The 15,187-nt window shown below is 35.5% G+C and overlaps 1 protein-coding gene across 3 annotated transcripts; it reads left to right on the top strand.

Moving 5' to 3' along the window:
• Positions 1–598: 598 nt before the first annotated feature.
• LOC104895723 (hypothetical protein) lies at positions 599–14,998 on the top strand. Of its 3 annotated transcripts, none has more exons than XM_057395995.1 (8): positions 601–931; positions 1,451–1,536; positions 4,981–5,127; positions 5,229–5,337; positions 8,344–8,467; positions 11,015–11,288; positions 14,500–14,603; positions 14,769–14,998. In XM_057395995.1, the coding sequence occupies exons 1-8, from the start codon at positions 799–801 to the stop codon at positions 14,845–14,847; spliced, it is 1,056 nt and encodes a 351-aa protein (XP_057251978.1). In that variant the 5' UTR covers positions 601–798; the 3' UTR covers positions 14,848–14,998. The 3 variants fall into 3 exon arrangements, with proteins under 3 accessions (XP_057251979.1, XP_057251978.1, XP_010680600.2); XM_010682298.4 differs by having other exon boundaries at positions 602–931; positions 14,500–14,631; XM_057395996.1 differs by lacking the exons at positions 14,500–14,603; positions 14,769–14,998 and adding an exon at positions 11,916–13,094 and having other exon boundaries at positions 599–931.
• The last annotated feature ends 189 nt before the right edge of the window (positions 14,999–15,187 follow it).

Raw genomic sequence — 15,187 nt, 5'->3', positions numbered from 1 at the left:
TAGAGGAATTAAAATTTCTTTTGACAATATCCAAAGGAACAATTCCAAAATTTAATAGATATGTATATGTTTCTCATATATCTATAAGGGACGTTTAGAAATATCAAGGACTCTTCGATCCAATGATATTGCTTTCTATCTGTTACATGGGGAGACCAAGATTCAAATCTTGGTGGAATCAAAAATTTCAATGTTGGCGGGATTAAGGCTTGTTGGGGCTCTATGTTGGTGACCTTGTGCGAGGGTAGTATAGAGGAAAATTTTCTTATTACAGGATTCACGAAAGGGGGCCCCAAAAAAAATTACTATACATAAATTAAATAAAACTTTGAGAAACATATTGAATTTCAATATTACTTGAAACATCATCCGTTTTCTATTACACAAAATATTTTTTAGGATACGCTTGCTAATGCATAATTTTAACCACTAATATCTTTAATTTCCTTTAAAAAAAATACAAAAAATTGATATTCTTTTAAACCTACACGTCGAGGTAAATTTAACAAAATCAAAACTATAATTTTTCTTATATAGAATCCATACAAAATACGATTAAAAGAAGTGTATAAAAGTCAAAACATTGTGAAATAGCATAACAACCACTAAGAATCTTGATACCAAATGTATAAATTCATTACCCAAAGTCCAAACGTACTACACTGGCGCCGAGCACACATTGCGAAATTAGTTGCAACTTGCATGAGTGATCAGGCACAACTGCCGGTAAAACACACCTTTCATAAACTATTGAAGAATTCTGAATTCAGTTGATTTTCAATTTTGAGTGATCCTACAATGGCGGACCACGACGATGATGCGGCGCCTCTGATCATGTCGCCGCCTTCTCCGATCATCCAAATGTCGGAGATCGATCTTGAAGCTGGTCCTTCTGAACAAATTCAGTGTCGTATTTGTCTCGAAACTGACGGTTTTTTCTCTCTCTATAACTCACTTTTGTTTTCTTCATATGCTAGGGTTTTGTTTTTCATAGTCAATTATATCTCTGAATTGCTAACTATGGTGTGTTTTCAGCATCTGAGAATCCTTCGATCGTTAATTTGGAATTTGATTCTTTTTTCTGTTTGTTTATTTGACTGATTATTTGTTCTTAGTCACTGATGTTACAATGCGTTTGAATTTTTGTCTGTGGTTGATCTTTGGCTACATTTAGCATCGAATTTGATAGAAATAGAGTCGAATTAGTCTAGAATATGTATTAGTTTCTGGTATATTTTTATTTATTTTTCCGTGTTTCGTGTATTCAAGATGATACTCCTCCAAAGTTTTGATAGATTGATCATGTGATGGTTGATTATGTCCGCGTTTTCTTTGTGAAGTATCCTAGCTCGTTGTGGTTTCACTAGTTCTTTGCACTGGTTTGATACTTTTATGTGTGTGGACTTGTATTATATGGTTCTTAACTTCTTAATTGCAACATTTTTTTCAGGTCGAGACTTTATTACTCCTTGCAAGTGCAAAGGGACATCAAAATATGTACACCGAGAATGCTTGGATCAATGGCGAGCTGTGAGGGTATTTCTTCACACCACTACTTTCTTCTTTATATTGGGAACTCATATTGTGATTGCTGCATCGAACTTCTATTGTTTGTCTTTATGGTCTTCGTATATCTTCCAATTACTACAATTATAAGAACAATGTTTTGAACCACAAACATCACCACCATTAGCATTTCAAGTCATATTATGGAGGATAGGCACATCTTGTATTCAGATGTGATAAAATGTTGCTATTAGCTGGAGTTGTACTGGACATTCTGCTGAGGTTTGATGATGTTGTATGGGAAAGTAATTTCATTGTCAATTTTTCCCCCTTCAGGAAGGTCGCACTTTTCTTTAACAATTTTGTGGGAAGTATTCTTATGCTTATTGGGTTAATTTTAGAACATTATTGGGTTTGCTCGTTGTCTCTTATGGTCTTATGCAGCATTTGCGGGTCCTTGGATTAATTTTGGGAGGCATAAGGGTAAGAAAACGTTATGGTTGGTTACCTACCTGGGTATCACTTGGTATGATCTATTTGAGAGTAATGACAGAGCTTTTAAGGCAAAATTTCTAGTTGGTCCTAGGACACTGTGTTGTTTTCCTATGAGGTGTTCTCTGCTATGCATATCTTTTTTCTATTAGCTTTTAGCTTTTGGTTGATGAATGTTTGTTGTTCCAACCATTCTTGTAATTTGGTTCATGTAGCTGTGTTTTAAGTTTAAGCAAATATATTTATTGGATGGTCTTAATGTCCTTAGATTGGTCCCTTTGGAGGATCTTTGTTCTAATAATTTCTTAGTGATGTCCAGAATCTCCATGGATGATATCCTAGTGAGTTGAGCAATGTAAGTTGTTCATTCAATAAATGTGATACAGACATGACAAGGTGGCCGTGGCACATTCGTTCAACTAATTTGCACGGTTTAGACTTTAGCCTGTATGTGTCATTTGCTTGTGCTGAAATTAAGTATATGCACTATTTTTTCAGCACCTTACAATACTATATCCCTCCTCTAATTTTACAAAACTTCTGTTTGAGAGAAGCAATTTTATGATTAGTGATCCTAGATTTATGGAAGGGTTCTCAAATTTTCAGTGAAAATCTTCAACAAATTTTAGGAGCTATTGTGGTTGTTTCTTCGAGGACAAAATAATTAATAACTACTCTAGTAACTATGGGTCTTTTCATAATGCGGGGTTGGAAAATTAAGACACAACATTTTCTTAGAAAGAAGTGGATCTTTTACCATTAAAGTTGTCAAGAATTAGAATTTTCCTTCAATTGATCCTTTATTCCTTTCCACTATTCTAGATTGTTATCAATTTCTAATTGATATTGGGAGAGGTTTGCTGTTCTTCATTCACTTTGTAAGATAGAAGAGGGATTTTTATCATTAGAAAGCAAAGGGAAGAAAAATGGAAGGGGAAAAAAAAGGAGAACGAGAAGAAAAATTGATGCATCATAATGGGAAAAGGTTTTGAAAGTAACAAGGTCAATAGGCACTTCTTAGCTGGGTGATCTTTAGGTGTCATATTGACACCTGGCGGTTATTTCATATGGAGACTTTGAACGATCTATTGAGTAATAAGCTCATGTATTTGTCCTTCTATGAGCCTCATGTATTTATTCTTCTATGAGTATTTAAGGAATAAAATAAAGAGTAAAGCCAACTTGGAGATGTTGTATGATGCACCTGGAAGATCCTATGGAAGGGAAAATCAACATATAAGATTCACTTGTGAGCTTTTCAGCAGTGCTGTATGTAGATATTGTTGGCCATAGAAAAGCTGTAACTTCCTAAAGATGCTCCTATAAGGTATAACTTATATACATATGACGTTGTAGAGGGAATATGAACATGGGATGACTAAGGTTCTGTCTTATTTTTACTTATTTAAGAAAAAATAAGTTCGATAAGATAAAATAAGTTGAATAAAATAGATTGTCTATGTTAGACAATACAATAAATTAGAATATAAGTTCAAGTAATATAGCATAGCATAATATAAGATAAGTAAGATAAGTAAGTCAAAATAAGTTGAATCAAGCGGAGCCTAAAGCTGGCAATGGCATATATATACATAATAAAGTTCAAGTGAGAACGCTTCTTATATTAGAAAATGTAATCCTTTCTTAAGATGTGACATGGCAATCCTTTCTTAAAAAATGGAATCCTATTGGAAGATGGCCTGGAAGGGAAAAAATGGTTGACTTATTGGTTAAAAAGGATTCAATTAGTGTTCTCACGTTTTCACACACAAAATTCTATATATATATATATATATATTATATATATATATATATATATTATATATATATATATATATATATATATATATATATATATATATAGTGGAGGGGGGAACCACATGTGTATTCTTTTAAGCATATAGGGGGTGCAAATTGTTAGCTTGTAAGAAAATGGTTGCCAAATGTCATCTTTTAGCAGCTAAAATTGTTGACTTATTGGTTAAAAAGGATTACTAATTAGTGTTCTCATGTTTTCACACACAAAATTCTCATGGGAAAACCCTATATGTATATATATATAGTGGAGGGGGGGGGGGGACATGTTAGGACCAATTGTGGCTGTGATTTTGGCTTGGATTCAGGTCAGTTTCGTTTACGTTGTGGAGGACATGTTCCAGGTTTATGCAGGGCTTCTAGCTGTTGGCCGAATTAAGAAGGTTTCTCTAAAAGCATTTGCCTATTTAAAGCTGTAACCCTGACCAACCTATTTTATGACCACTATGGCTGGTCCAAATCTACACTTGTAACCATTACTTCTTGTCCTGGTCTGTTCAGAGGTCTGTTTCCCAGGCCCTGGAACCTTCTGTGACTGGGGCTTTATCTTTTCGAGGCATGGTGGCTAATGAACATGCAATGGGGATGAAGATAGTTGACTCAGTAGTCAGCTAGAAAAGAACAACCCCCAGATGACTTTTTAGAAAGAAAATCTGGAATAGGGAGTTGGGTTTTTTGGAGTGAGGGAATGATTTATAATTCCCATGGTCGGAGAAGGTGTCGTTGTAGAACTTGAGTTTTTCAAGTTTCTGTATACCTTTCTCTTTGTTTTAGAGCAGCTTGGCTTTTGTTGCACTTATTCTGTCATTTTTTACTATTTTTTTTATTAGTTATTTGATAATTTTTTTTCCATGTACACGACTTTAAAATAAAAATTCCTCTGTGCTGTAAGCTGTTCTTTTTGTCTAACTGTGTGTGTGGCATTCAAATTTCTTGTGAACAATAGGGAATGGGAGCAAAGTTGTGGCTTTCTGCATGTTAAGGACCTATTATTCGCTGAGCATCAAGAGTGTGCTTGTTTTTTTGTTTTTCCTTTTTTTTTGACAGGCTGAGTATTCTTGTTTAGTATACCTAATAATGAGATAAAACCTAGGGGTGCTAGTGGCATGTTATCTCATGATTATATGGAATCTCTCGTCTCATATATTATGCCTTTGCTCTTTGCAGGAAGGCTTTGCTTTCGCCCATTGCACTACATGCAAGGCTCCCTATCATTTGAGGGTTCATGCTCTTGCTGACCGGAAATGGCGGACCTTGAAATTTCGGTTTTTTGTGACGAGAGATATTTTGTTTATATTTCTGGCTGTTCAGCTTGTAGGTCACCTATACAGTACATCTGTTTCTTTTTTTTAAAAATATTATATTAAATATACTATGTACATAGTTACATACTTACATGTCATGATTCTGTCCAGGTAATTGCCTCACTGGCATATCTAGTCTATATGGTTGATGGCTATCAAGATTTTTGGTTTCAGCATTACTGGGGCTTTGATAAACATAGCAGTTTCTACTACATATGTGGTAAGGTCTCTTAAACATACCCATTTTAGTCGCAGAACTTGTAAGCTAATTGTTTGTGTATAATCAGTACCTTTGGCTAGAAAGTGATAATCTTTAGATACAGGGCCAGGGCTATGATATTGGAGGCCCTGTGCATATTCTTAAAAAGGGACCCTCAAAACTCATTTTTTAAAAAAAATAACTTCACTGAAATTATGAAGAGAACATCAAATTTCATGATATCCAGATTGATATTTTTGAACCATATTCAGCATAAAGCAAACAAGCTCAACATATGATGAAATTGAAAAATGCAAGAACTAATTAAAAAGGGAGTGATAAAAGTCAAGAGATAGCACCAGGATTCCGATACTTTTGCAAAAAAAAAACTAATCCAACTCTCATCAAATGATTCTGTAGATTATAATTAGGTATCATCAAATTAATTCTGCAATCTATATAAGAAAAATTAATTAGCTATATTTACAAGTACAACAATTAACAGTAATTACCAAAAGTAATTGAAAATATATTGCCAAAATAAAGTAATAACCAAAGGTATAAAACCGAAAACTAAAAAGTAAAAAAGAAAAGTACCCTTACCAAAGCAATAGATCCATATATGGTGATGTAGTACTGCTGTATTTAATTGCCGACTAAGGTGGCTTATTGATGTTGCTGATGTATAGTCGACAATCTCAAAGAACACTCAACAGTAATTGCCAACTAAGGTTGGCTTTGCGTTGGCAAGCGATCTCTTGAACCTCTCTTCAGTTTCTACAGAAGGGTATTATTCAATTTCAGAATTTATTTTTTGCAAAAAAAAAGAGAAGAGTGTAGTTGATCGAAAATTGAATATCAACAGACTAACTAATAAAGATATGGATTTTGGAAATTTTGTATGGAAATTTTAAGGTGGAATATTGTGGAAACTTGTGGAGGAAGATGAAAAGATGAGGGTGAGGAAACGTGGGTTGTGCTGGGAAGTTGTGGGACTTGTGACTCTCCCCCAAAAAAATTATTACTCAGATTTGAACCCCGAACCTCAAATATCTTAGCTCCCTACACTTGCCACTGATTGAACTCAATCTCTTTGCTCCTATATTGCAACAACAGACATTTATACAGAATTTTTGGGGCCCTTATTTTTCGGGGGCCCTGCGCGGTCGCACGCCGCGCATGCTGATCCCCACCCCTGGTTAGATATTGTGTATGTATGTAGATGGCTTTCAGAACGTATTTCACGTAATCGGAAAATTATAATTGTTTGAAGCACTATAATTTTTAGTCAGTTTGAAATTTTGCCATGAACATGTGATTTTGGTGGAGATGATTTAGTAATTGCAGTGAATGGTGGAAAGTTGTACTGAAACAGCATTAAATCATGTCCATTGGCGGGTTAATTTGGAAGTAAAAAGAAAATAGGTAGTGGGAATTCATTTTGAAGTAGTAGGTAGGTCATTTGTATCTGAGACGCAATTGACTTAGCTCTCAAGCACCTTTACCTTTACTCGATCAAAGAAATCAAAGGGCTTAATTAGAAGTCTTTTCAGCTTCACTCACCTAAAGTTCAATTTAATTGATTATTCTTGTGAAATTGGCTTAGCTTGCCTATGCAAACGAATCTGAGGTAAGTTGGTAGAGGATATACTCTCTTAAAGTGAGGTCGTTACAATCTGCTTGACTAATTTAAACAAATGAAGGAACAAGCCAACTTAAAAGGTTATTTTTATTAATTAAAACTTGAAAAAACAAAGAATTACAAACTAGTGTTATACAGGCGTGCTGTAATCAGCTCAACTTTGACGTAAACGTAAATGATTCCTAAACTAAGTAAAGTACTAATGACAAATTTACTATCAATCCTGATGTTCAATGATTGTCAGCTTATATGGTTCCTTTCAAAATTTGAAAAATAAAAAAACAAATTCACCAACCTTAGAAGTATTACCCTATTCATGCTTAATCTAGTAGTATGAGCTTTACTCTACTATAGTCGATTCAAGTTCAACTATATTAAGGCAAGCCGGTAATTGGTTATAACTCAATTAATTGCTTTGCATAAGTTTAATATTAATGAGTTTCAAAGTGGTTATTTTATATGAAGATAAATGAGTGTTTCATTTATGAACATATATAAATAAGTCCCATGTGAACGTGAATGCATACCTGCTCGTGCCTAAAGAAATTGACTCGTCATGCAACCTCCCACACTCCAGTATTAAAACTTCAAAGTGTTATCATAAGGCACACCTACTTAACGCAAATGGTGTTAGCCATTGTAGAAAATGAAGCTGCTTACATGAACCAACACATACATACTGAAATGACCCAAGATCAACCAAAGGGGAAAAAAACAGTTTCTTGGACTGTGTCCCAAATCTCGATGACAAAAGTACAAGCCAAGAACCTTGAAAGATCATGCTTGGATCCACCAAATGCAATTATTTTTAATTACTTCGAAAATATTTGTGAAGGTGACAAAAGTATTGATTTGTTAGTGCATTGTCGCTGGTTACTGGTTAGTCATTCGATCTACTTATAACTGTTCTTCTCATTCAGTAATTCTGTCAGTTGTTCATCTTTCCTTGTGGATTATTTTCATCCCTTTTGGTGATGATAATTAGAGCTTTGCCTGGTGTATTAGAATTTGTCATGTTTGGGAGGTATTGTTGTCTGTTGACATTGTAGAGAGCTCTTAATAATATGTGATGTATCAAACCCACAATGATATAGAAGTTCTGTGATATGATTTCTTTTGATGCTGTAGTGTGAAATTGTCGAATTTTATCCTATTTCCATGATAGTCCAATTTTTGTATAGCTTAGCGGGGGCTGAGTACTAATGTTGATGTCTCCATTTTAAATTTCTTGGTTATGCGCTTTTTTGTTATTGTCAATCAGAGATGGTGAAGCAAGTTCTCTGATTTTCATATCTTGGAGTCTACTTATCTGACATTTACATTTTCTTTGTCATAATATGTCCTGAATGCATTCTTCTCATAAATATGTCACTGATGGGTTTCAGGTGCACTTTTATTTTTTGCTTTGCTTGGTTTGTCGGGTTGTTTTATAACTTGCTATGACAGAAGGGTGCGGAATGATCTGGCACAACCTTGTCGAGAACTTTGTCTTTGTTGCTGCCATCCTGGGTATGTCCCTAAGTTTCTTGTTCTGTCCTAACTCCTATATATATTTATGATATCTTAGATTGGCTCCTGAGGTTTAAAATTTGCCTATTTTTGGCAAGAATTTATGAAATTCTATACGGGTTTGAAGTCAAATATTGTTTTAAGAAAGTAATCGTGCAAAACTCCCGTCAATATTTGGCATATTACTACAACAATTCAACGAGGCCAATTCTTTCTTTATTTCTAAGTTAGGCTCCGTTTGGTTGGACGTAAAACATTTTCAGTGTAAAATGATCTTCATGGAAAACAATTTACAATGGAAAACACAATTCCAAAATTAGTTTTCGTTGTTTGGTTCAATGTAAGAAAAATGATGAAATGAAAGGAAAATCAAAAGGAAAAGTAAGGAGGTTGTGAGAGGAGTGTACAAACGATACAAGAAAAAGGAAAGTAGTTTTCCTTTTATTTTGAAAGGAAAATGGTTTTCCATCATTAGGAGTGAGATTTTACCTCAAAGGAAAATGTTTTTACACTCCTTTGCAAACCAAATAATGTAAAACTGCAAATAGAGGAAAACAACTTTTCAGGAAAATGTTTTACGCCCTACCAAACAGAGCCTTAAAATGGGAAAGCATCATGTTTTCAGATCCATTATCCTCATCTTTTTTTTCGGATAAGAAATTTTTATCAATGCAGTGAGAAGTGATACAAGAACGGGGATGGAAAGTCCATCAAAATCATGCACATATATTTATAATTAACTCCTATCACGTGCTACCACTGAAAAGTGCACACTAGGGGAATCCCCAGACTCCATGACTATGAGCCCAAAGAGAAGTCCATAATATTAAAACACTTGATGCCATAAAGATGCTGAAGGATACACCCTGAGAAAGATTTCTCCTCTTCCCTTTTATTCCAACCTTGGGAAGTGTCCCATAGATTTCTGTAATCTCCTAGGGACCTAGCGTCAACCACTAGAAGCAAGCTTGGGAAAGAACTTCTGAGGAAATGTTAGAGAGGCATGAACTGGTCCCATCAATCATTCGTAGGATTTTTACCTAAATAAAGCCCTAGGTAAGTGAGTGAAAAACTGTGAATTACTATCCTACCAAGGAAGAGAACCCATCTAAGATTAGGGTTTTCATGGTTCAGGTGATAGTTAACCTGGATAATATATTCGGCGACTCTAGCTTAACTAAAAGTTGAGGTAAACCAATTTTTTTTGCACTTCTCAAATCACACCTGCTTCCCAACAAGAATGCATCTATGAAATTAGCTCCTTACAATTAGGCATTAATGCTATTAGGACATCCATCACCAAAGTGAACAAGAAAGGAGTGAGCGGGTCACCTACCCCGAAACCACGACATGCCTCTAAGTAAGGGCCCTTTGGCAGCCACTGGCGGTTTTCATATGGGGTAGTTATCACCTATTGAAAAAATGCTAACTTCCATATATGGCTGATCCACAAATCTCACTCTTTTGTCTTTCTCTTTCTTTTTTGCTCCCCCCTCGGACTAACATCTTTTTTTTTTTTTTTTCCAAACTTCAATTTTTGATATCACTCATTCACTAGTATTTCAAATCAAGCTTTAATGAACTGGAATCTCATATTAGAGAATAAAGAAAGATAATGATTCTTTGATTAATAATTTGGAAATTAACAGTAAACCTAAGATAGATTGCCAAGTTTTCAAGTGATTTGAGTATTTGACACATTCCCAAAGCTAACAACTAGATAACTTTCTGATATCTCTGTCATACTTCTTCCTCTCTCTAATCTCTTCTATTTATAGATCTAACTTAATTTCCACAAGCTACCTAATTATATTGCACTTCCAACATTACCGCTCCCTACCCAGTGCATAACACAAGCATGCTTACTACTCTCCTTTTTGTCCCCTTCAAAATCATCACCTCTGCCTTTTCCTTGACATAAAATCACTATATACTCTCTACGTAATATGCTATTTTCAATATTGGTTTGACATCTACTTCGTTTCAAAAGATATATTTGCTTTCCTCTTTAGTATGTTTCACAAGTTTTTGCAGTCTACTAGTTTCTGCTTGGGTTAAGGTCCAATCACTACATAAAAGCCTTCTAGTTAATGTTCCATAAACCTTTTAGCCTTACTATTGAATGATGTCTCCTTTCTGGATGAAAGTTGTACATTGATGCAGCGAATTTAGGAGGTTGAAAGGCCATGTTCAGCAGTCTTAAACATGATGACCTGGTAAATGGAGACCCCAAACTGTGTTCTACCTTCTGTCTTCTTCAAGGAAAAATAGCATCTTTTTCTGCATTTAGCAACTTTATCTTCCTAGTTACTCGGTCTTGCAATTAGTATCTTTTGCTTCCTTTTTGGGGACACTACAGGTTTTGATTATCTGCAATGTCATAAATGCCTGTTACATTCATTTTAAGAATATTATCACTTCATGATGTGCAAGACTATTTCCTTTTGAACTTAGTGCCATGCTAGACTTTGATCAGGATGTTTAATTATTGGGTAAGGTGTTTTTACATAGTTGAATTTTCAGTTAATTTCTGCTCTATTAATGTAGACTATGCTCAGAATGCCATTTACCTGGTACTCTTTGTATGTGGTCGGACTGTGGTGCATGCTTTGAAGGTTGTGCCAGTACAGTTGGTGAATGCGGGAGCTGCATGAGTGGTGCTGGAGAAGCCGGATTACCATTATTGTTTATTGTGGCTTTGGTTATGCTGGGTTTGTTCACAGTAATTGGTATATTCTATAGTGTACTTGTGGCGACTATGGTTGGGCAACGGATTTGGCAACGACACTATCATATTCTTGCTAAAAGGATGCTGACAAAGGTGACGTCTCCTTGTCCTTATCAATATAGGGATGCATTGGATATATTGATAAACCATTTTCATATAGGTCATGGAATGATGGAAGTGACTAATTGAAATTACATCCTAAGAATATTAACTTTTACTTGTAGAACCAACCTTCTTCTGGCCTGCTAAGGATGCTTGCACTGTATAGGATTATAGGTGACATCCTGGTAATATTTCTTGTATGGGTTGTTTGAGTTAAGATCACCAACCTGGGGCCTAAACCTTCATTTGCTATGTGATGTGTCCATAATTTATATTTATTCAACTACGTGTTGCAAGATAGCTTTTAGAGTTGGTTTGATTTCTGATTAATGCTTCTGGATGGAGTATACTATGTTTTAGGCATTAGTTTAATATGGTCCTAACTGTCAAAGTGTCAACTAGGTCTATGCATGCAATTCCTGAAGCTGTTCCTTTTTTTCTTGAGGGTAAATTTGTAGATCTTGCTTTTCCTCTTTTCTCTGATGTGGTCATTCTCTTTTGCTCTTTCTTTTTGTAGGGGGTCTAACAGGGGAACTTTAAAATGTGCTTTTTTATAATTGATTCTTTTGCAACAATATGAGGATCTCTCACACCCGTACCCCCCTGATTTTGTGCTAGGTTAACTGCCGATCTGAGAATTTTGGTTCTTTGTGGGTTAGGAATGGAGCAGGAAAGGGAAGTTCTGTCATCATATGGGATAGGAAGAAGGTCTTAGTCTTACTCCAGCTGAGATGAGTGGGACGATATATTCATCTCCTTTATATTGTTTGGGGGGCAGGGCAAGGGGGAAGAAAGCAGGTTTGTTGCAATTGTGGAGAATGTGAAGGTTCCGGCACTTATGAGTTACTTTGTGTTATATTCGTTAATGGTGACTTATTCCTGGGTGGAGGCCGAATATTGTTCCTGTATTAGATAGCTTTCTTAGTCGAATTAGTGAATAGAATAATGGCCTAATGCAGCTCATGAGTCACAACCTAGAATTGTTTCAACAAATTTTCTAATTATGGTCAAAGTCCTTTGGCATTGAACATATGCGGTTGCTCTTTCTCTCAGTGGCTAAATCTGTAGATGGTGAGTGATGTATTGTTAATTATATGATGAATCTAAAGAATGGGATGAGACAAGAGGTGCTTGAGTATAGAGGAGTGATATATGCACTACAGGCACAAGAAGAGAATCCTGATTTGAAAATTTGAAACTCTATACTTCCCTAATTCCCTTACAATAAGACGAGTATTAGAACGGCATTGTTATATGGGTCGGAGTATTGAGCACCAGAAGGATCATATTAGGAAGATGGGAATAATAGAGATATTTATGCTGAGATGGGTGTGTGAGGATGCCCTAAGATTAATTTTGGAATGAAGATATTCAAAAGAAGGTTGGAGTTGTGGACATTGAAGAGAAGATAAGAACACTGGTTATGTTGGCTTGGGTATGTTACATGCCAACCAAATTATGCACCGCTAAGGGTAGTGGGGAATTAGGATTACGGAGATCTTAAAAGAAGTTGAGAAAGGCCAAAAACGACTTGGATGGAGGATGTTATGAATGAACTGAATAAATTGGTGTTGCAAGAACGTATAGCACTCGACCAAAGGCCACGAATGCAGAGAATATATGTGGACGACTACCGGAGATAAAATCTTGGCTCGTGCTGTCCTCCAACCGACCATATCCTATTGGACTAAGGCTTTTTAGCGTTGTTTTTCTTTTCCTTTCCTATCTGTATTGAATTACATTCGCATTAGTTGTTAAGCGACTTTTGGCCGCGTTTCAATTGGCCTTTTGCTACGAGCTCTTGGGTGTGGTCAAACATCTGAAGATATCTTTGGTAACTTCTTCCAATTTGTTGCTCTTCAACCAAAAAAATGTAAGAACTTATTGGCCACCTTTTCGGCCCAAAATAGATAAGTTGGTAAATTTGCCTACATATGATTTACTGAAAATTTCATCCACAGCTAAATGGTAAAATGAAAATAGAACAGCTAATACTACACCCAATAGCTAAAATAAGTCCTCTGTCTTAACCCTTCACAATAAAAAATATATAGCATCATATCATTAGAAATTCGTTTATCATAGTTAAATTCCACCTACACTATTTCTATTGCTCAATCCAAGTTTGGGCATTTTGAGAACCTTAGTTTTGAAGTATTAGGAAAGGTGATGTCTTTTGCTGGAGCTATATATTATCTTACCATTGTCTCCTACTGAAGGGAATATTTATAAAGAGTATGGATATAATACTTGAATAAATCTCAAAGAAGTCAATGAAGTTGATTCGTGATATTTATTTGTTCTTGAAGCGAGATTTAAGCAGAAACCTTGCTATAAGGTTCTACACATGGGAATATGGGATACCCTGAGCAAGCTGTGTGTTAGGTTTTTCTTCATGGATAATGTGGAATGAGCTACTTGATTGTGATTTTAGGATGCTTATAAAGCATATGATGCAGGCCATGCTGGAAACTGTTCCTAAGTCTATGAGGAGAGTTCCCGATGGTAAGATTAATCTTTATGATTTGAAGTCATACATGGATGTCATCCCATATTGGTGTCTGTACAAGTTATTTCCATTTTCCTGGGGATCAGGTACGTGATGAGGAGGCACATTTCGTATATGGATTTGGATGTGTTGGCATTCTGCACTGCCTGACAGGACAAATGTAAGGCAGAGGTAAATATTGGGTTAAAGGACTGTTTAACTTCTATGACAAAGGAAGTGACATTAATTAATCTACCTTTAAGTGGCTGTAGAGAATCTTGTTTGAACTTATCGCCCCTTATCTCTAGAATTTGTTTTGTAGTTGTGATTTGAGTGGTCATGGGTGCGCTAAAGATGATAAGCTGTTGGTGTCTAGACATGAATCCTGAGCTAATAAATAGAGGTGCAAATTTCCATAACTGACATACTAATAATGATTATATACACCTGCAGATTATAGATGCAAACTCCAATTTTGATGATGGTAGAATATAGCTTTGTTTTTATACTTGCTTGTGGACTTATTTAGTTTAATTTATTCTGCAATTTTGGAACTTTGTTTTGTAAAGATTTTGATTGGTTTATAGGAAAATTATAAAATCATAATACAAACAAGAACTCATGAAATGCATTCTCTAGTCTCTCCTTTTGCCCTGTTTTGCCTCGGTAGTTTATTTGAACCTCTTACTGGAACTTATCGTGAATGTTTTCCAGGAATATGTGGTTGAGGATGTAGATGGTGAGATGTCAGGCTCTGATTGGACTCCTCCACCTCTCCCAGCAGAGCATGTGCAGCAGCTTAAATCTCTAGGACTTTTGTAAGTTAAAAGTTTGCAGGAAAAGCAGGTAATGTGAACCAAAATGGATTTTGGTTAGCCAGTTAACTGTGATCTTACTAAATACTTGTATGTCAGTGAAATGTGCTTCAGGCCTTCATCCTTGAGAGAAAGTTTGACATGTTGTCTTGTTTGATCATATGCAAGGTGGTTAAATGATCCTTTACCGAGGCGAACGCAAACTTTGCCATGGGTTTTCACTTGCTTAATTGTTGTACAGGTATAATCTGATTTTCATACATATTACATAACACGCTTTCACAAAGTTGTAGATTTGTAAACCCTATTAGTCTATACCCTATTGTCATTTCTTACTGGCTCATCTTCGGGCTTTTATGAGAGGTTGAAAGTGTAAGGTTTTCTCTTGTTTCTCTTCACTTTGTGCTGAATTAATGCTAACTATAGATACGCTGCTTGACAAAACATGTAAATGTTTTTTTTCCCACCAAACAACAGAGAATATACTCAACTACTCATTCAAATTTGCCTAATTAAGTACTACTATGTATCGGATTATTCAAACTGAGTACGTAGTTTAGTGGTACTATAAATTTACCGTGTTCTGA

The sequence above is a fragment of the Beta vulgaris genome, chromosome 6, assembly GCF_026745355.1.
Source record: "Beta vulgaris subsp. vulgaris cultivar EL10 chromosome 6, EL10.2, whole genome shotgun sequence".
Classification (NCBI taxonomy): Eukaryota; Viridiplantae; Streptophyta; class Magnoliopsida; order Caryophyllales; family Amaranthaceae; genus Beta; species Beta vulgaris.
This window is presented reverse-complemented; position numbering and strand designations above follow the sequence as displayed.

Coding starts and splice junctions, on each gene's coding strand:
- LOC104895723 (XM_057395995.1), top strand. CDS start 799: ATGGCGGACCACGACGATGATGCGGCGCCTCTGATCATGTCGCCGCCT. Junction 5,338..8,343: donor CAGTTTCTACTACATATGTG/GTAAGGTCTCTT, acceptor GATGGGTTTCAG/GTGCACTTTTATTTTTTGCT. Junction 14,604..14,768: donor CTTAAATCTCTAGGACTTTT/GTAAGTTAAAAG, acceptor ATCATATGCAAG/GTGGTTAAATGATCCTTTAC.